The 22,678-nt window shown below is 40.3% G+C and overlaps 1 protein-coding gene across 2 annotated transcripts; it reads left to right on the forward strand.

The window, feature by feature from the left end:
• Window positions 1-1,533: 1,533 nt before the first annotated feature.
• abcc12 (ATP-binding cassette, sub-family C (CFTR/MRP), member 12) lies at window positions 1,534-22,441 on the forward strand. 2 transcript variants are annotated; one of them, XM_058382245.1, is made up of 31 exons: window positions 1,534-1,634; window positions 2,311-2,377; window positions 2,486-2,649; window positions 3,005-3,151; window positions 3,767-3,914; window positions 4,645-4,881; window positions 5,031-5,204; window positions 5,711-5,858; window positions 6,214-6,362; window positions 6,628-6,735; window positions 7,406-7,651; window positions 7,942-8,013; window positions 8,275-8,399; window positions 8,975-9,047; window positions 9,139-9,342; window positions 10,723-10,857; window positions 10,953-11,049; window positions 11,315-11,371; window positions 11,503-11,592; window positions 12,211-12,314; window positions 12,782-12,964; window positions 15,224-15,450; window positions 16,072-16,209; window positions 16,305-16,494; window positions 16,635-16,724; window positions 17,414-17,603; window positions 17,769-17,928; window positions 18,290-18,368; window positions 18,463-18,576; window positions 20,712-20,876; window positions 21,617-22,441. In XM_058382245.1, exons 2-31 carry the CDS (start codon window positions 2,315-2,317, stop codon window positions 21,707-21,709), a joined length of 4,170 nt encoding a protein of 1,389 aa, XP_058238228.1. In that variant the 5' UTR covers window positions 1,534-1,634; window positions 2,311-2,314; the 3' UTR covers window positions 21,710-22,441. The 2 variants fall into 2 exon arrangements, with proteins under 2 accessions (XP_058238228.1, XP_058238229.1); XM_058382246.1 differs by lacking the exons at window positions 1,534-1,634; window positions 2,311-2,377; window positions 2,486-2,649 and having other exon boundaries at window positions 3,027-3,163.
• The last annotated feature ends 237 nt before the right edge of the window (window positions 22,442-22,678 follow it).

Below are 22,678 nucleotides of genomic sequence, written 5' to 3' on the forward strand. Positions count from 1 at the left end.
GAGCTGAAGATGTCAAGGTTCTCTTTGGGAGGGACACGGTTGGACAGGATTAGGAACGAGTCCATTAGAGGGACAGATTATTTTGGACGTTCGGGGGACAAAGTTAGGAAGATGGTTTGGACATGTTCAGAGGAGGGAGAGTGAGTATATTGGTAGGAGAATGTTGGACATGGAGCTGCCAGGCAGGAGGCAAAGAGGAGGTATATGGATGGAATAAATGAGGATATGAAGCTAGTGGGTGCGAGTGTTGAGGATGCAGAAGATGGAGAGAGATGGCCACTCCTGAAGGGAAAAGCTGAAAGAAGAAGAAGAAGATATATATTTGCATGGACAGCTTCAGAAATTCTGGATATAGATTTCAATTGATACCTAATGAGTGAGCAAGGAAAAACACCCGGAGACATCATGAGGAAGAACCCATGAGACTCCAAAAGGAAGTGTCTTTGCACATCCATCTATATTTATGACATTAAAACATAAGGAGAAGATTGAATCCCCTTGCCTTTGGGGCTTTGACTCGTCTCCATTCTGAACTCTCGTGTTTGCTCTGTAGCATTGTTTACTTATACCTATACAGCGAGACAGCAGCTAGTCCTTTATCTATCTCTAACTATCTATAACATATTTATACCTTATTATATAATACCTTATAGACATATAGCTATACACATAATACATGTGTTAATTGTGTATGTACAATGAAATATACAGTTTGAAGGCTTTCTTCTGCCTACATGCTTATGTATTCTTACATATCCGCCGTGGATTGGTTTCCCGGGTGTTTTCTATGCGATAAGAAAGCACAACAACGACAAACAGGCTAAAAAGCAGCATTTCGCTGACATCTGGATGTCCCCTCTTACCTACTGAGTAATTGACAGCACTCCGATGAGATTAGCAGTGTTAACGTTTAATGTTTAACAGCACTCTCACAAAAAAAAAACTGGGTGATAAAGATGCTGGAAGTATTGATTAACCCACACAAAGCGCTGAACTTTTCATATTCAGCAAAAACACAAAAAAGAGACGGAAAAGTTGAGGAAAAGCAATTTCTTTTGTATCTCGTGTCTGTTGAATGATAGTTCTGCTGCTTTCCATGTGAACACTGATGCCGTTATATTGCTGGAGTCCAGCCATGAGACCATCATTCTGTTTCTCTTATCTATCTCTCTTATCATTACAGCAGGTGTAGTTCACCTTCATTCACCTCAAGTTTACATTCTGACCAGTGTGAGTAGCTGAAATGTGTGCAATAGGTTGTGTGTGTGTGTGTGTGTGTGTGTGTGTGTGTGTGTGAAAGACATGAGCAGCACTTTATATTCCATACACCACATTTATAAGAAACGAAATAAGCCCGTCAATCATTGTGACTAAAGGAAAAACGGAGGTACAGAAAAGAACAGAATGGCATGTCTGTGACTCAGCATGTATCCGATTCGGTTTATGTGGTGGGAAGAGATGGAGACAGCCTCTGCCCCAGACTTTTGCTCTAGTTAACCTTTTCGACTCGTAAGGTTTGTGACGTAACTCGAAACAGAGCCGAGCCACGAATACCACTGCAGGAGGATAAAAGCTTTCAGTAGGATCAGACACCAGCACTGATCACTTCTCCTCCCGGCCCGAGAAAAACACAGGTACTTTTCTGATTTAAATCTTTATGCATTGAGAATTTTACTCTTTATAGATTTGATAATAATGGTATTATTATTATTATTGTGTTATTCATTTCTATCTATCTATCTATCTATCTATCTATCTATCTATCTATCTATCTATCTATCTATCTATCTATCTATCTATCTATCTATAAACATTAAGTGTATCTGAAGTGTATTTGTGTAATGTTACAAAGCTGCTAGTGTCTTTCTGAGCATGAGACTGTCCAGATAATTTTTTAACGATTAAGCCCAAGTGCTTGATTTTCATTGAGTAAACAGGCAGGTGTAGTATAGTATAATATATATACAGTTAGATATAGAGCATACTATCCACAATATTATCTGAATATACACACTCAATATTGAGAAACCAAAGAGCCTTTTGCTCTGCTTAATGTTTAATCCTAGGTGTTACAGTTTGCTTCTTCTAGGACAATTCCACTCTGTCTTAGACATAAAGATCAACATTTCTGACCTCCAGCTCATTAGGAATACATTGAAGTGTCCTTATAATATCTCTGAAGCTGCTTAGTGACAATTTCCATTGTGAAAAGCGCTATACAAAAAATCGAATCGAACGTTTATGATACTGAAATATCTTAAAAATGCATAGTATTAATATGATTTGTCGTTCTTTTATTTTTCTACACAGCCAAATGAAAATGACGGGCTTTTCACATCAACCGAATGAAAAAGAGACTGTAGATGGACTGTCTTTTGTGAGTAAAATCTGCCGTGTCTGTCCTTCTGTACACCTCTCTTATGCTCCTGTTAGAACTGTTGACTTTCTAACCTTTATTACTCCTTTCCTGCTATTCTTGCCACAGAGGGAGAGGAGAGAAAATTCTGCTTTGAGGCCCGATTTGTCTGTGAACTCCTTTCCTGAAGGCTCTTTGATTCCAGACTACAGAGAACCAGAGCTTCCGCTCAGCAATGGGAAGAAATACCACGCCAGCATGAAGAACATGATTCCTGTTCGCTTCAGCTCAGGGTAAATATGCTTCTTATCATATGCGTCCACTGATGATGATGATGATGATGATACGTCATTTAACTTAAGTGTTATTATGTCATACATACTGTTTATCCTCTTCCACCTTCATGCGCTTACAGACTTGGCCCCTGTTGTGATTGACAGGGGAGAGAGAAAGTAGCTCCTCCCACTCAACCAATTTTGCTATCTTGGCCTCACAATAGTTAATGGCTGCTTCATCACTGCATTTCAAAAGCATTTATAATAATAAACCATGAAAGAAAACTTTATTTGCACTTTCCCATCAGATCTTTATGTGCTTTAGATACAAAAGAGTAATAATAATTATGATCATATATATACTTTTTTGCAGATCGAATCCAATAGACGATGCCGGATTCTTCTCCTTCACCTCCTTCACATGGATGACTCCCATGATGTGGAAGTTGTTCAGGAATCGTCTGGATAAAGATTCCCTCAGTCTTTCTCCTTATGACGGAGCGCACCCTAACGGAGAGAGGTAGGCGAAGCTGTGAGTTTATTCAACCCTGAAGATCTGCTCATTACACAAGTAGCAATCATCTTTGTGTCAGTCTGTAACTGTAGAATGCATTATTTATCACTAAAGGAAATTTTTAATCTATTGTTTCTGAGTGGAAAATTGAGATGAAGGGAGTGTTACAGGGACACTTTTATTTAAAAAAGGTATATTAAAATGAATAATAAAATAAAATCTGTGACAAAATCTTTTTGATAAAATATTATGTAAAATAAAAATATACAAAATATATTTAACTTTATTAAAAAATATATAACACATTTTTTGAAATGCTTGGAACTTATTATTTGTATTATAATAATTTTTAAAAAAATAAAAGTTTAAAATATTAAAAACTTAACAGCAAACTTCATGTAAGACTTCAGGGTGTGGAGCTAGAGGAAGCTAATTAACTGGAGCATTACTGGTAACGGTAACTCATGCCAGCTTCATCACACCATCCTGTCGTTGATTATTTTCCTGTATAAGCGCACCCTCAACCACTTTATTCATTATTCACAAGCTACATTACTAAAAAGCATGAACATGTTTGTTATATGATTATAACTACGCTGGTGTGTGTGTGTGTGTGTGTAGGTTCATAAAGATGTGGGAGGAGGAGGTAGCGCGTGTCGGCATGGAGAAAGCGTCCCTCGGCGCAGTCGTGATGCGTTTTCAGAGGACTCGCTTCATAGTCTCTTCCATCGCCTCGGTTCTATTCACATTGTCCGTGTTTTTAGGACCGGTACGTTTCTTTTTCTCTACCTCTACACTTATTAAAGCCTAAAATGTTTAGTTTAGTTACTATTAGCTTACTGTACATTCAACATTATTCTAATTGTGTCACGAGTAGGTGCCTTCATTGGTACAAAATCCAGACCCAAATACAGGGATAAGGTGAGAAATAGGGGGTTTATTACTAAAATTAGGCGACTAAGTACAAAAGGACAAACACAAAAACAGCAGAAAGCAGGAGGCAAAAGACAAGGACTCAGCAAAACACAAGCACGAGACAGCAGGTATATATAGGGAAGGTAATTAACTGAAACAAAAGGGACAGGTGTGCAGAGGCGGGGAAAGGGAGGAAGGAGTGGGCGGGGCAAGCACATCTGCAATCACAACGTAAACAGAAGAACGTAACATAAAGAAACCCTGCTGGACTGCCCTCTGGTGTTCTGACAGCTAACTGTCCAGCAGTCCATGACCGATTTATCCTCTTTGGATGAGAATTCTCCCCTTAATGTAAGTTGTAGTAATATTATACATTTTTTCCTGAAGTTTTGGGGAATCTTCAATCGCATTCATTGGATGTTAGATATGTTTTTAATAGATCTTTATATTTATTTTTAGTGTAGACAATTTCCATTCACATGGCATACACAGAAATATCCGCAAGTATTTATGAAATGTGTATTTTTAATGCGATTTCTACCTCTAAAACATTTCTTCTCTCGACCTTCTTATTCCATCTGCAGTCAATTCTGGTAAACGAGATCCTGACGTACGTGGAGCAGTTCGACGGATCCATGCTAGGACACGGCCTCGGCCTGTGTGTGGCGCTGTTCATCACCGAGTTCAGTAAAGCGTTCTTCGCGTCGCTGATGTGGGCTATAAACCTGCGCACTGCCATCCGAATGAAAGGAGCCTTCAGCATGCTCGCCTTCCAGAAAATCATCACGCTCCGAACTCTCAGCGACGTCACTGTAGGAGAGGTAGATTCTGATTGGTTAATCCAGCTCTTGTCCTTACAACTTAACAAAAACCTAGTTCCTTGAATTAAAAATAAATGACGATGAATAAAAAGTGCTTTGTTTTTTCCGTTTCTCTCTCTTTCTGTCTCTCTCTCTCTTTCTTCCGCCAGATGATCAACGTATTAACGAATGACGGCTATCGTATGTTCGAGTCGGTACTCTTCGGCACGTTTCTGCTGTGTATCCCCGTGTTGCTGGTTGTGTGTATTATTTATTCTTGCTACATCTTGGGCTACACTGCACTCATAGGAATCGTCACGTACCTCATCTTTATACCCATCCAGGTGAGCTAGTGAATACCTTCGGTGAACTTTTAACCTCTTTTACTCAGGGGAAGTAAAACAGGAAGTTACTTTGACTCATGTATACACCAGTGTTTAACTGCCTAAGAGCACATGACAAACAACAGCAACGGTAAATAAAGTATGAATCAAGTGAAACAAATGGATAGAACTAAATAGAAATAAGACACAGTGCTTCTTCTCTACTCCAGTGCCCCTTTGACTGCATTGTATGACCATGGGACTCAAACATTCAGGGTGTAAATGTATGGTGTCCCGAAAATACAATCCACTAGAAACTCGATCCTCATGTAGGACTTCTATTGTTTGTCTGGATGCAAGAGTTTTCTCACTGAGGAGACGTATACAAAATATATCACAAAACATCAGCCTGATAACCTCATCCCGTCCAAATAAGGCTAATAAAGAGATTTTCATGAATACTAACTATATTTCTTTCGCTTTTATGGATGATTTACGGATAAATTTGCGCTTGTGCTTTTCTTCAGTTCTACATCGGTGTGCTGATCAGAGTTTTTCGGAAAAGAGCCATCTCGGTGACGGACATACGCGTACGCACCATGAACGAAGTCCTGACCTGCATCAAACTCATTAAAATGTACGCATGGGAGGAGTCTTTCGAAAAGAAAATCACAGGTACACGTTTCCAGCCACATTTCCAGCCACATTTCCAGCTTCAATTCATTTAAATCCAAATTGTTCGATGTTCATTAATGTATAGAACTAAGTATTTTTTTCAATTATGAATAAAATTCATAACCATATAGTATTTTTTTGCTGTATTCTGTTACTGACCCTAACAAGAGGCATCACATATATTATAATTTAATACATTATCAATATAAACCTCTCTCTCTCTCTGTCTCTCTCTCTCTCTCTCTCTCTTGCTCTCTCTCTGTCTCTCTCTCTGTCTCTCTCTCTGTCTCTCTCTCTCTCTCTCTCTCTGTCTCTCTCTCTCTCTCTCTGTCTCTCTCTCTCATTTCCTCTGCAGATATCAGGAAGGACGAGAAGCTTCTTTTGGAGAAAGCAGGCTATACCCAAAGTGTGAACTCTTCCTTAACAGCTATAGTTCCATCGCTGGCCACGATCCTGGCTTTTATCACTCACACAGCACTTCAGTTCCCTTTGCAGCCTTCTACTGTGAGTATCCACCTTTTCTACTGCTTCTTTTATAGCACAGAAAGGACAAAATAAAGTCCAACAGCCTACATTACCTTTATCACCCTGGCAGTAAAATGACCTTCATGTGATCCTTTGGCATTCCTCATATGATATATTTGAGCCAGTGGTTTATTAGGCTTTTATACCTTCTATAAAAATTATATGCACAGTCAGGGAGGGATAAAAAACATGTTGTGTATTGTTTTTTTTGTACATACTGTATGTCTCTCACTGGGGTTTGCAGGCATACACCATCATCGCTGTGTTTAACTCGATGCGGATGACGATGGGTCTGCTGCCGTTCTCTGTTAAAGCACTGGCTGAAGCGAAAGTGGCTATGGCACGATTAAAGGTCTGGCTTTTGTTGTCATCACTCTTGCTCTTGGAAATTTTGATCTTAATGTTTCTTAATGTACACCGCTCAGGCATAACATTATGACCACCTGCCTAATATTGTGTTGGTCCCCCTTTTGCTGCCAAAACAGCCCTGACCCGTTGAGGCATGGACTTTACTAGATCCCTTGAGGTGTGCTGTGGTATCTGGCACCAAGATGTTAGCAGCAGATCCTGTACATTGCAACTTACAGGACTTAAAGCACACTTACAGAACACTTTTGATAGATACTGACCACTGCAGACCGGGAACACCTCCACAAGAGCTGCAGTTTTGGAGATGCTCTGATCCAGTGGTCTAGCCATCACAATTTGGTCCTTCATCAAACTCGCTCAAATCCTTACACTTGTCCATTTTTCCTGCTTCTAACTCATCAACTTTGAGGACAAAATGTTCACTTGCTGCCTAATATATCCCACCCACTAACAGGTGCCATGATGAGGACATCATCAGTCTTATTCACTTCACCTGGCAGTGGTCATAATGTTATACCTGACCGGTGTGTGTGTATATATTTAAATATATATGTATATATATTATAGAGAGAGAGAGAGACTCCACTTTATGTAGCTTTGAATAACTTTTTAAATATCTGTATAATAATGGAATCCCGTGCTTTCCTTCCCAGAGGATCCTTATGATAAAGAACCCCGACCCCTATCTGCTCCAGAACAAAGACCAGAGTGACGCTTTAGTGATGAACAAAGCTTCATTCTCGTGGAATTCCCCTTCTCCAAACAGCCCTGAGAGCCCAGGGACCGTGGCTAACGGGGTGAAGAATGGTAAAGTGGAGCCTGCGGAGGTCAATCAGAACGGCACACACACACAAGGCATGCAAGCAACACTGAGGAACATCACCTTTACTCTTCCCAAGGTTTGTGTCTTATTAAGAAACCAGAAAGACCAAAGTTCTCTGTCTTTCTGTCCTGATCCTTTGTCGGGAAAACCTAACTAGATTTAGTTTAGAATCTGTTTATGTGTATACTGTACCTGTGTAAGACATTATTACAGAAACGATAACATATTAATATTACTGTTATAGATATTCAGTCCACACCTTCTGACCAGTCAGAGCACAGCATTCAACAGAGCCGTGCTATAAATGGATTTATCTGATGATAAGTTGCCCTTGGTGATTAATAAAAGTTTTTTTTTTTGTTCCAGGGAAATTTACTTGGAGTTTGTGGTAATGTTGGAAGTGGTAAAACCTCACTGATATCAAGCATACTTGAGCAGGTATGATCACACACATAATTGTGTAGTTAGTCACATGGTCATCTTATCGCTGACCACTTATTACTGACTGAGTTTGAATTTGACTTGCCTGGGAATATAGTGGCTGAGACAATGCATAGAGCAATCCATAAATAATCCATGCAAATGATAAATACATAATAAAGCATACATAGCTTTACTGATCTAATCATTTTGAACATTTCGGTACAGTATAAAAGCTGAAGATACCTGATAACTCCATTCATTTTATCTTGCTCTTAGATGCATCTTCAGAGTGGATCAGTCTCGGTAAACGGAACGTTAGCCTACGTTTCCCAGCAAGCCTGGATCTTTCACGGATCAGTACGAGATAATATTTTAATGGGAGAACCTTTTAACCAAGAGAGGTAACACACAAAGCTGAAACTCCATGCATATTTCTAACACAAAACCGATCTACACAATTACAAACACACCCCGAGCTACAGCACACATTGATCAGGTATAACATTGTGAGCAGTGAGAGGTGAAGTGAATAAGACTGAGTATCTCCTCATCATGGCACCTGTTAGTGGGTGGGATATATTAGGCAGCAAGTCAACATTTTATCCTCAAAGTTGATGTTAGAAGCAGGAAAAATGGACAAGTGTAAGGATTTGAGCGAGTTTGATGAAGGGCTAAATTGTGATGGCTAGACCACTGGATCAGAGCATCTCCAAAACTGCAGCTCTTGTGGGGTGTTCCCGGTCTGCAGTGGTCAGTATCTATCAAAAGTGGTCCAAGGAAGGAACAGTGGTGAACCGGTGACAGGGTCATGGGCGGCCAAGGCTCATTGATGCACATTGATTGTTGCAGCAAAATGGGGACCAACATAATAGTAGGCAGGTGATCATAATGTTATGCCTGGTTAGTGTACATCTGACATGAGAAATCTTAATTTATCTTATAAAACCGTTGCTACACTGAATCTTTTGTGTTGTAGGTATTACCGTGTTATCCATGCCTGCTGTCTGAAACCAGATCTTGCTATTCTCCCGTATGGTGACCAGACAGAGGTCAGTTTTCAGAGCCTAATACAGTAATGTTGGTCTCTGTATCAGATGGAGGATGTATGTCGATGTGTATTTTTAATGTGTGTGATTTTAGATCGGAGAGCGCGGTCTGAACTTATCAGGTGGTCAGAAGCAGAGAGTCAGCCTAGCGAGAGCTGTCTACTCCAACCGAGACATCCTCCTATTGGACGACCCTTTGTCGGCGGTTGACGCCCACGTGGGCAAGCACATCTTTGAAGAGTGCATCAAGAAAGAGCTGAAGGGCAAGACCGTGATCCTGGTCACACATCAGCTTCAGGTATTTAAATCACTTTTGATCTTGGTTTATAGATCTTCCCTCACCGCACAGATCTTTTTTTTTTGTAAAGAATTGTCACCAGTCATCTAGCTTAAACTAAATTGGAAAATTGGACCAAATGGAGACACCATCTGCAAACACATTTTTAGTGTATTAAAGCTGAGCCTCAGATGGGTTGAAAATGTACACTGCCTGCACGTAATTACTGACTTGAGTTGATTATGAGAACGTTTACTTTGCAACAAACAAGCTCACAATCAAACAGATGCTCATTTGCCATTGATTAGGTACATGGATGAGGCATAACATTATGACCACAGACAGGTGAAGTGAATAAGACTGATGATCTCCTCATCATGGCACCTGTTAGTGGGTGGGATATATTAGACAGCAAGTGAACATTTTGTCCTCAAAGTTGATGTTAGAAGCAGGAAAAATGGACAAGCGTAAGGATTTGAGCGAGTTTGATGAAGGGCCAAATTGTGATGTCTAGACCACTGGATCAGAGCATCTCCAAAACTGCAGCTCTTGTGGGGTGTTCCCGGTCTGCAGTGGTCAGTATCTATCAAAAGTATCCGTTAAGTCCTGTAAGTATCCTTTAAATCCTGTATGTTGCAAGGTGGGGCCTCCAACTTACAGGACTTACATGACCTAAAAGATCTGCTGCAAACATCTTGGTGTCAGATTCCACAACACACCTTCTAGTGGAGTCCATGCCTCGATGGGTCAGGGCTGTTTTGGCAGCAAAAGAGGAACCAACACTATATTAGGCAGGTTGTCATAATGTTATTCTTAAATGGTGTATATTATGTATTTAAGAACAATGTATCTAATCATAGTTACATTTAACGTTGTGCAGCAACTGGAATAAAAAAGAGTTCCTCTTGTTACTTTCGTTCATCTCTCTCTTGAAGTCAATAAGAGACAAATCGCAGCTTGCCATGTTACACAGAAACCACAAAGCTCAAAGTCCTCCGTCATGATGATCCTGTGAATGAGAATTAAAGATCTATCTTTTGTTACGAAGTACTAACACTGGTTACTCCTTCCATTAATTGCTAATTAGAAGTATGATTGAAACGTGATAACCAATCAGAATGGAGCGTTCCACATATCACTAGACGGGTCTGATATTAGGGTGAGGAACACATGCACAACATACTGTTTTGCTGAATCATTCTAATTCAGCACATGGGTAAACATCAACTAACTGAACATCATCCCTCTAACCATTTATTTGCCTCCTTTAATGTGTAACTCACAATAAGCAGTTTTTGATGGTTATCGTGCATCGATTTTTTGATTACTCCACTTTAACACCTCTCTTTTCTTCTCTCTCTCTCTCTCTCTCTCTCTCTCTCTCTCTCTCGTGTCCTGCAGTATTTGGAATTCTGTGATGCGGTCTTGCTCTTGGAAAACGGGAAGATTAAGGAAGCCGGACCGCACAGTGTGCTGATGAAAGCAAATGGTCGATATGCACATCTCCTCAACAACTACCAGCCGGAACAGAGCGAAGTAACGACACTTTCTGCTATCGGTTTAGCTTATGGACATTTTTTTCATATGTTCTGTAAAACCTGATTTTTTTTTGTATTGTTAATTTTTTAAAGGAGAAAAAGGAGGAAGCCCCGGAGAGCCCCTCCAATTCCAGCGAGCAGAGCAAACAGGGCAGAGCAGGGTCCAAAAGCGAAGGAATCATAAACGCAGGTCAGGGGACAAAGATCTCAGGGAACTGTTGGGTTGATCTGGCCTTGATGAGGTGTATACTGGTATTTGTAAATAATCAGGTTTCAGCCTGCTCTACATGCACTTCAGTAATCAGATAATAGAGTTCTGGCTCAGCAGTTTATTTATAAATACATTTGGGAGGTTTTATGGCTTCGGATTGCACAAATTTCAGACAAATATTCAACCACGTTACAGAAAAATTAATCATTTACTTCATGTTGGTGTTTGTTGTTGCCCTCTCCAGCTTTCGACATGTCTGATGAGAGACTTAAACCAGTACCCGATGCTCAGGAAACAAAAGGTGCTGTAATTCTGCTGTCATTGCATCACATACGTATTTAAATAAGCATGCTTTAAGTCAGCGCATTAGTTTGTGGAAACATGAAGAGAAACCCACAGGGCTGACCATTTTAATGTGTTTCTGGACTTCAGAGAGTAAAGACCAACTCGTCAGCAAGGAGGTGTCTCAGGAAGGATCAGTTACTTTCAGAACTTACCGTCAATACTGCCGTGCTGCTGGAGGTAATGTACACACACACACACACACACACATATATACACACAAATACACACACTGGCTGATTCACTCTCTCACTCATTTACTTATTCACTCACTGACTCACTCAGTCACTCACGCATTCTACTTACACACTGACTCACTCACTCATTGACTCACTCACTAACGTTCTCACTGACTAACTCACTGACTCGCACACCGACACACTCACTCACTCATTGACTCACTCACTAACACTCTCACTGACTCACTCACTAACTCACTCACTAACTCACTCACTAACTCACTCACTCACTGACTCACACACTGATTCACTCACTGACTCGCACACCTACACACTCACTCACTCAGAGACTGACTCACACACTGATTCACTCAATGACTCACTGACTCGCACACCGACACACTCACTCACTCACTGACTGACACACACTGATTCACTCACTGACTCGCACACCAACACACTCACTCACTCACTCACTCACTGACTCACACACTGATTCACTCACTGACTCACTCCCTGAATTACTCACTGACTCACACACTGACTCACTCACTCACTTACTCACTCACTTTGTCTCGCTCACTTTTTACTCCTCTCTGTCTTGTCTCACACTGTTTAGGTTACATTCTGTTGTTTTTGGTCATGCTATCCTTCATCCTGCTGGTGGGAATGACTGCCTTCTGCAACTGGTGGCTCAGTTACTGGCTAAGTCAAGGCTCTGGGGTAAATACACACACACACACACACACACACACACGCAGTGATGGTTATATTGCATTACCGGAGCTCACCTTTCAGTCTCCTTATATCAGCGGATCCAGCAGATTTATACACATGACCCTATTGTGTGCTTATTTTTCTATTTCATGTAAAAGAGGGCTGACCATTTGGATGATCATGAGAACCACAAAAAGAACATAAAGTGTGAACCCCTAACCCTTCCTAGAAATTAACTTGGAATTATCTTATAACAATATTAATATTTCCCGTGTTTCTCGGTATGGAGGTGACATTCCTGGTTGAGACCAGGATAAGTAAACTGGTACAGAGTTTATAATTAACATTGCAGGCTTTGGATCATCAGTACTAAAATGATATAGGATCGCAACTCAAAGGACTTCTAATGTGAAATCATCCTTCTTTATTCAGATATGATTATTCTATGTAACTATTTGTATTATATGCATCAGAATGGAACAAATCCCAACTCGACCACCAGTGACATCTCCAAAAATCCAGATCTGGGCTTCTATCAGATGGTATACGGCTTGAGCGTGATGGTCATGGTGGTGCTGAGCATCGTGAAGGGCTACGCTTTCACTAAAGTGACGCTGCACGCTTCCTCTAAACTCCACGACACCATGTTCAGGAGGGTGAGACTTTCACACACACACCCTCACAGGCGATAAGCCTGGAAGTTAATGCTGTGATGATCATTGCCATTAGCTACAAAAGTTAATGTCCAAATACAGCTTAATGACTTGAAAGAAATGAAAAATAGTACAGCATAATATAGCACAGTGCAGTAGTAGAGTAATATATAGTATAGTACAGTCTAATATAGCACAGTGCATACAGTAAAGTATACTGTAGTATAATACAGACTAATATAAGCATAGCATAATCAAGCATAGTGAAGTACAGTGTAGTGTACTATAGTACAGCATGATACAAATGTAGGATAATATAATGTTGCATAGTGCTGTACAATATATTATGGTGTAGTACAATACAGTGTAGTATAATATAGCATAGTGCAGTACAATACAGTATAGTATAGTATAGTATAATATAGCATAGTGCAGTATAGTGCTGTACAGTATAGTGTAGTGTAGTGCTGTACAGTATAGTATAGTGTAGTGCTGTACAGTACAGTATAGTGTAGTGCTGTACAGTATAGTATAGTGCAGTATAGTGCTGTACAGTATAGTATAGTGTAGTGCTGTACAGTACAGTATAGTGTAGTGCTGTACAGTATAGTGTAGTGTAGTGCTGTACAGTATAGTGTAGTGTAGTGCTGTACAGTATAGTATAGTGTAGTGCTGTACAGTATAGTATAGTGTAGTGCTGTACAGTACAGTATAGTGCAGTATAGTGCTGTACAGTATAGTATAGTGTAGTGCTGTACAGTATAGTATAGTGTAGTGCTGTACAGTACAGTATAGTGTAGTGCTGTACAGTACAGTATAGTGCAGTATAGTGCTGTACAGTATAGTATAGTGTAGTGCTGTACAGTACAGTATAGTGTAGTGCTGTACAGTATAGTGTAGTGTAGTGCTGTACAGTATAGTATAGTGTAGTGCTGTACAGTACAGTATAGTGTAGTGCTGTACAGTATAGTATAGTGTAGTGCTGTACAGTACAGTATAGTGTAGTGCTGTACAGTATAGTATAGTGTAGTGCTGTACAGTACAGTATAGTGTAGTGCTGTACAGTATAGTGTAGTGTAGTGCTGTACAGTACAGTGTAGTGTAGTGCTGTACAGTATAGTATAGTGTAGTGCTGTACAGTATAGTGTAGTGTAGTGCTGTACAGTACAGTATAGTGTAGTGCTGTACAGTACAGTATAGTGTAGTGCTGTACAGTACAGTATAGTGTAGTGCTGTACAGTACAGTATAGTGTAGTGCTGTACAGTATAGTATAGTGTAGTGCTGTACAGTACAGTATAGTGTAGTGCTGTACAGTATAGTATAGTGTAGTGCTGTACAGTATAGTGTAGTGTAGTGCTGTACAGTACAGTATAGTGTAGTGCTGTACAGTATAGTATAGTGTAGTGCTGTACAGTATAGTGTAGTGTAGTGCTGTACAGTATAGTATAGTGTAGTGCTGTACAGTATAGTATAGTGTAGTGCTGTACAGTATAGTATAGTGTAGTGCTGTACAGTATAGTATAGTGTAGTGCTGTACAGTATAGTGTAGTGTAGTGCTGTACAGTATAGTATAGTGTAGTGCTGTACAGTATAGTGTAGTGTAGTGCTGTACAGTATAGTATAGTGTAGTGCTGTACAGTATAGTATAGTGCTGTACAGTATAGTATAGTGCTGTACAGTATAGTATAGTGTAGTGCTGTACAGTATAGTATAGTGTAGTGCTGTACAGTATAGTATAGTGTAGTGCTGTACAGTATAGTATAGTGTAGTGCTGTACAGTATAGTGCAGTATAGTATAATATAATGCAGTACAGTATAATATAGTGTAGTGCAGTATAGTATAGTCCTGTACATTGTAGTATAGTACAGTACAGTATAGTGTAGTATAGTATAGTGTAGTGCTGTACAGTATAGTGCAGTATAGTATAATATAATGCAGTACAGTATAATATAGTGTAGTGCAGTATAGTATAGTCCTGTACATTGTAGTATAGTACAGTACAGTATAGTGTAGTATAGTATAGTGTAGTATAATGCAGTACAGTATAGTATAGTTCAGTACAATATAATATAGAATACTGCAGTACAGTATAGTGTAGTATAGTATAGTGTAGTATAATGCAGTACAGTATAGTATAGTTCAGTACAATATAATATAGAATACTGCAGTACAGTATAGTGTAGTATATAGAGTGTAGTACTGTATAGTCTAATATAGGACAGTATATTATAGTGATGGATGCTGTAACTTCACCCATTAGATCCTGGCCAGTCCTATGAGCTTCTTCGACACGACTCCTACCGGCCGTATGGTGAATCGCTTCAGCAAAGATCAAGACGAGATCGACACCGCTCTGCCTTTCAACATGGAGAACTTCCTGCAGTTCTGCCTCATCGTCACCTGCACGCTCTTGACCGTGTGCATCGTTTTCCCCTTCCTCCTCATTGTTGTGGCTATACTGGGAGCCATCTTTGCTATCATCCTCTAGTAAGATTTAACATTCATCCCATTGTTTAAGGCCACTGTTAAATGCAATTAAATGCAAAATTATTCACGATGGTGGTAAATGAAATGTGAGTAATCATTTTGCTTCAAACAGCAGTGTTAGGAAGTAGACTGTGTTAGAAAATAAAAGTACTTGTTCATGTGGGAAGTTGTTTGATTAGATGAACACTGCCATCTGCTGATCAATGTGAAAATGGCAGACTGATTTTCATTTTCACTTTTGTCATTTTTATAAATGAAATATGCTCTGATAATGTCATATAACAGCAGATGTTGTTTCGTGGATGTTTCCTAACATTAAATGTAACTACAAATGGCTAAAACATGACATATTCTGTAATTAATAAAAATATTATATAATTATATATAATTAAATGTTATATATAATATGATATGCTGGCAAATTGCTGTTGTTTAAGAGGAATACATGTTTTTAGAACATAATCCTTCACACTGTAAGTCACACTGATTACTTTCCAATAACTACACAACAGATATTTCCTTCCATGCTATATTTCTCCAGTTTGTCCTAAAGGAGATGATGATAAGTAAAAATAGGTGTGATTGTTTTGTACTAACTTTCTGCTGCATTGTGTGGTTTAGCATGTTCCAGAGGAGCATTCGAGAGATGAAGAGGCTGGAAAACGTGAGCCGCTCTCCCTGCATCTCTCTCACGACCTCCGTCATCCAGGGCCTCAGCACCATCCATGCCTATGACAAAAGAGCACAGTACATACAAAGGTACAACGAAATCTCAACACAGCACATTCAATCTACATATTTTAGTACTGATCATATCATAACCTTAGTGTGTGTTGTGACTGTTTCCTTGACAGGTTTAAAGTGATTAGCGACCATAACTCCAATCACTTCCTGTTGTTTAACTGCGGTACACGTTGGCTCTCTTTTTGGCTGGACTTCCTGTCTGCATCGATTACTCTCTTTGTGGCGCTGTTTGTAGTGCTCAGCCCCAACAAGGTCGTCAATCCTTCACTCAAGGGTCTGGCACTATCATATACCATACAGGTAAAACACACACACACACACACACACACACACACACGAACAAAATGATGATTTTAGCTCAGGGTAAGTGTTAAGCATTGCAGTTATGTGTAGGAAAGTGTTTACTTGTGTTGCTTATTATTGTGCTTTATTCCCTGCAGTTGACAGGCATACTACAGTACGTGGTGAGGCTTTCTACAGAAGTGGAGGCGAAGTTTACCTCCGTCGAGAGACTGCAGGAGTACATCACAGTGAGACATTCCATAGTTCCATAGACAGACTATCTATTGTAACGCTTAGTCATGATATAGAAATAAGGTTTAGCCTTCAACGAATAGATACACCGATCATGCATAACACTGTGAGCAGTGAGAGGTGACGTGAATAAGACTGATGATCTCCTCATCATGGCACCTGTTAGTGGGTGGGATATATTAGGTGAACATTTTGTCCTCTAAGTTGATGTGTGTCCTCTAAGCAGGAAAAATGGGCAAGCGTAAGGATTTGAGCGAGTTTGATGAAGGGCCAAATTGTAATGGCTAGACCACTGGATCAGAACATCTCCAAAACTGCAGCTCTTGTGGGGTGTTCCCGGTCTGCAGTGGTCAGTATCTATCAAAAGTCTCATCAAGGCTCGTTGATGCATGTGGGGAGTGAAGGCTGGCCCGTGTGATCTGATCCAACAGACAAGCTACTGCTGCTCAGATTGCTGAAGAAGTTAATAAAGGCTGATAGAAAAGTGTCAGAATACACAGTGTATGACGGGTCAGGGCTGTTTTGGCAGCAAAAGGGGGACCAACAAAATATTAGGCAGGTGGTCATAATGTTATGCCTGGTTGGTGTATATGCACTGTTTTGGTGATTGTGTAACAAGGCTATAAAGCACATCAGTTCAGTTCTATAGTAGCAGGTCACGGCTAAAAGATGATCTGTTTCATAGGGCTGTGTGTCTGAAGCGCCGCGGAAAGTGAAAGACATTGACATCCCATCAGGCTGGCCACAGGAGGGTGCTATCACATTTAAAAACTACAGCATGAGGTACAGAGAGAACACACCGATCGTGCTCGATCAGCTCGATCTCTCAATCAAACCACAAGAGAAACTCGGCATTGTGGGGCGTACCGGCTCAGGTGAGATGAGAGCCATAATTAAATATTTAGTATCTTCATTAATATGCTTTAAGAGGAATAACTGAATCAGAAATATAAGACATAATAATCTGCTTGTTGATCTTTTCTGATCTTTTGAGAGATCTAGTTTATTAAAGCATTAACAGTAATCTTGTACTGGGGCAGGTAAATCATCACTCAGTGTGGCCCTGTTCCGCTTGGTGGAGCCTGCAGAGGGCACTATTCTGATCGACAGCATGGACGTCTGCACTATAGGGCTCCAGGACCTTCGCAGTCAGCTGTCCATCATCCCACAGGACCCGGTCCTCTTCATCGGCACCGTCAGGTAACCTCTCAGCCCTTATCTCTGTCCTCTGAACCTTAGCTGAGGACTAGACCTGCCTCGTGCACTCACACTGGATGGAGTCATGATACTGAATTTGCATCAGATATTGTTTTCTAGTTTACTTTTAATAAATTAATTTTATAAATGTGTTACTTCATGACCTACATCATGACCTAAAATTTAACTCCACAGCTTATGTCACGGAATGATGCACAGCCTATTGATTTCTAATAAAAAATACCTTGCTAATATTAGCTAAACGAATGCAGGAAAAACCATTAGGATCATCTTGAACACAATACGTGTGAACACAGGGTAATGAAGTGCTTGTATTTATGCCTGTGTGTGGAATATGATGCAGGTATAACCTCGACCCATTTAATAAGTACACAGATGAGGAGATCTGGATGGCTCTGGAGAAAACATACATGAAAAACTCAGTAAGTACAGATTTAATATGTCCGAAGCGGCTTAACGTGTCACAGGGAAACTGAAAAGATTAATCACGGAAACATCTCTCTGCATCTTTGCCAGATCTCTGGTTTGCCACAGAAGCTGGATTCAGCAGTCGTGGAGAACGGTGAGAATTTTTCCGTAGGAGAGAGACAGCTGATGTGCATGGCCAGAGCACTGCTTCGCAATTCGAAAGTAAGCGCACACACACACACACACACACACACACATTCACAGATTCAATTTCTCTGTCACCCCAGTGGATTCTGTCATATCATATTCCTTTTTATACAGAGAATCATGCTGCGTTTATTTCATTCCATTTTTTTTTTTGGTTTGTTTTTGATATAATTCGTTAAAATGACATCATTGTGTGTTTTTTTCCCCAAATGGATTTGGCTTCACTGCAGTTATAAAGGGTCAGCTTACAGTCCAGCCATTTTTAAGCTCTACAAACGAATCTCCACATGGTAGGCCAGTAGGTGTTCTGGTAGTTTCTGGAAGTTTCTGTTGCTTCAGAAAATGTTCAGCGCATAAACAGCATGTAGAAGCAATGGGTGAGATTTATACCTGGTTTTGTAATGCCATGACTCTCAAAATGTGAGAAAGAGTCTGAAGATCCACAGAAGTCTGTGATTTTTTTATTTAGATAAAGGTTTTTTTTTTTTTTTTATATTTCCTTTATAGTCTTTAGTACGGTGGCTGAGAAGTGCAAAACAAAATCCATAAACACAAGGAGAATTCAGACAAAGAGGAAAAGGTAGGTATAGTTTGTGAATGGAATTCTTCCCTCTGATTGGATGAGACATCTGTCACTCAGGATCTACAGGAAGTAGGAAATTGTGTATCTAACTTTATTTCTTGTACATGTGTGGAGTTCTGCCTTCACTTTATAGTGCAACTTTAAATCTTTTAAAGAAAATAACAAACATATATATTTATCTTTATAAGAAAATGGAGTTCATTCAGCTCTACTGTGAGGAAGGAGGTTCATATGGTGTGATGTTGGATATACTGATGGTGTATCATGGAGTAAAGATTAGTTTGCGATCTCTAAAAACACACCTGAAGAACGCAGGAATGTTCGGAAGAGCAAACTATTCCAGATTAAAGGATGTAAGGAGCGCTATAAGAGCAGAGCTGTGTTCATACACACACCAATCCACTTTCTACTGCTGCAGCTACTGCTGGACTTCCTGTAGATCCTGAGTGACCCATGTCTCGTCCAATCAGAGGGAAGAATTCCATTCACAAAAACTATACCTAGCTTTTCTGCTTTGTCTGAATCGTCCTTGTGCCTCATACATAGAGACTCATACAGCAGACGCTCCAAATATTCGGAGATGAGTAAATAAGTAAATAATGATATAAACAAATAAATAAATAAATATGGCATTTGGCAGACACCCTCAAACTCAAACCCAACAACTGAGGGTTAAGGGCCTTGTTCAGGGGGCCGACAGTGGCAGCTTGGAGGACCTGGGATTCAAACTCACAACCTTCCGATCATCCCACGAGCAAGGCTATGGTACACGACAAACACGAAAACAAAATAAAAAGCTGCTTATTAGGGGAAATAGATGTGTGCATAACATTATGACCACCTGCCTAATATTGTGTTGGTCCCTCTTTTGCTACCAAAACAGCCCTGACCCGTCCTGCATGTTCAGACACCTTTCTATCAGAACCAGCATTAACTTCTTCAGCAGTTTGATCAACAGCAGCTCGTCTGTTGGATCGGATCACACGGGCCAGCCTTCTCTCCCCACGTGCATCAATGAGTCTTGACCACCCATGACCCTGTCACCGGTTCACCACTGTTCCTTCCTTGGACCACTTTTGATAGATACTGACCACTGCAGACCGGGAACACCCCACAAGAGCTGCAGTTTTGGAGATGCTCTGATCCAGTGGTCTAGCCAGCACAATTTGGCCCTTCATCAAACTCACTCAAATCCTTACACTTGTCCATTTTTCCTGCTTCTAACATCAACTTTGAGGACAAAATGTTCACTTGCTGCCTAATATATCCCACCCACTAACAGGTGCCATGATGAGGACATTCACTTCACCTGTCACTGCTCAGAATGTTATGGCTGATCGGTGTATAATACACCTTTTTTCCAGATAACCTCATGGTCTGTTGTGTGTTGTTCCTTACTTTATATTATGACTCCAGGAAATAGGGAAAATATTCCGGTACATACTGTATGTAAGTGAAGGGCGCAATATTTAAATAGAGTATGTTTAGACTTGTGTTAGCGCTTTCTGAAACACACTCATACTTTTGAATAGACAGAGTGTTGATGTGTGTGTGTGTGTGTGTACAGATCATTCTGCTGGACGAGGCAACGGCGTCTATAGACTCAGAGACAGACAGTCTGATCCAGCACACCATCAGAGACGCCTTCCAGCACTGCACCATGCTCACTATAGCGCACCGCATCAACACCGTGCTCGAGTGTGACCGCATCCTCGTCATGGACAAGGGCAAGGTGACAAACACACACACACACACACACACACACACACACTGAAACATATAATGCATGACTACACAAGAAAAGCACAATATTCTCTCTGTCTCTTTACTGTTTCTGTCTTTCTGACTTTTTTCTATCTCTGTCTATCTTTCTTTCTACTCTCTGTCTCCCCCCCCCTCTCTCTGTTTTGCCACTCTCTTTTGCAGTCTCTCTCTCTTATGTCACTCTTGCACGCTTTTCACTGTCTGTATCTCCTTTCCATCTCTCTTTTTGGCTCTTTTCTCTGTTTCTTTCTCTATATGTAAATTTCCCATTGGGATAAATAAAGTATCTATCTATCTATCTATCTATCTATCTATCTATCTATCTATCTATCTATCTATCTATCTATCTATCTATCTATCACTGGAATTCTGTCTCTTTTCTGTCTCTCTGTCTCCCTTATTGTTATCTTTCTTCTCTCTCTCTCTCTCCTCACACTGTCTCATTCTTTTTTTGTCATTCTCTCTTTCTCCATCTCACTGTATCTATTTTGTCCATCTCTCATTCTCTCTATTCAATTTAAATCTTGCTAAAGCATCAGAGAAAAGAGAAGAACTCTTAATAACAAACACTTTTAGTTAAATCATGTTGTATCCATTTGCAGTAATGCTAATTCTTCATTCTCTGTGTCTCTCTCTCTCTCTCTCTCTCTCTCTTTTTTTCTCTCTTTCTATCCACTCCGTCTCATCTTTCGTCTCTGTCTGTCTTAGGTCGTTGAATTTGATCGGCCGCAGGATCTCATGCAAAAACCAGACTCTGCCTTTGCGTCACTTTTAGCAGCAGCCCACACCGTCAAGTCCTGAAACACACACACACACACACACACACTCACACACACACACACACACACACTCACACACATACACACACACACAGACAGAAATCTGCACAGATTTCCTGTGGTCTGCTCATCATTAACTCGGTCAGGAGTCAGCTTTACACACACTGTTTATACATAAACACTCAGCAGATGAGAATGAGATAATAACAGTTTCAGATTATTAGAAACAGTGCAGCATGTTTAAAGCCGTACAGAAAGGTAGGAGGACATCGTCCAGGACCGTTCGGTGCCTTGAGAAGGACGGCGTACAAGTGTATCCTCCGTTGTGGTCATCACTATGAAATCTCAGACATGCTTACATCTCCTCTTGTGCTTTTTTTTTAGTTCTTACTATATAAATGGTCATGCATCACACATGTAAGTCTTATTAGAACCCTGAGTCCCTCAATCGAACCACCTTCGGTCACCTGATCACTCATCATACCCGAGAGCTTTAACAGCACATTATATGATTTGCACCTTATCATTTTGTATAAAAGAGTTTTTTTCCCAAACAGCTCTGTTTCTGAATCAGAATTACTCCTGATATGAGCTTTGACTCTTCCTTCAGTTCTCATAGGACTAAAACTGATGTATATTCAAAATATTTATTGATTTTATATCTATATATCTATACTATGTAAGGTGATCTGAACTAATAATCGTCACGTTTTTTTGTATATTTTTGTACAGTCTAATAAAACCTTCAATGAAATACATATAAAAAGTTCTCTCATCTTTATACCGCACGCGTTTCTCCACGTGGCCACTAGGCAGCGTCGGCCCCCCGCGTTATCCGAGCAGGTTGAACCCAGGTTGCATCAGTGAAAGCGCTCCCTGATGAAACGAGGTGAAATATTTCAGCAGGGCCGAAGAGTCCAGACTACTCGCGGAGCGAGAGCTTTACTTTAACTTCATAAACAGGCGCTGATGACAGACGCTGATCGATTTA

This window comes from Hemibagrus wyckioides, linkage group LG27 (genome assembly GCF_019097595.1).
Source record: "Hemibagrus wyckioides isolate EC202008001 linkage group LG27, SWU_Hwy_1.0, whole genome shotgun sequence".
NCBI lineage: Eukaryota > Metazoa > Chordata > Actinopteri > Siluriformes > Bagridae > Hemibagrus > Hemibagrus wyckioides.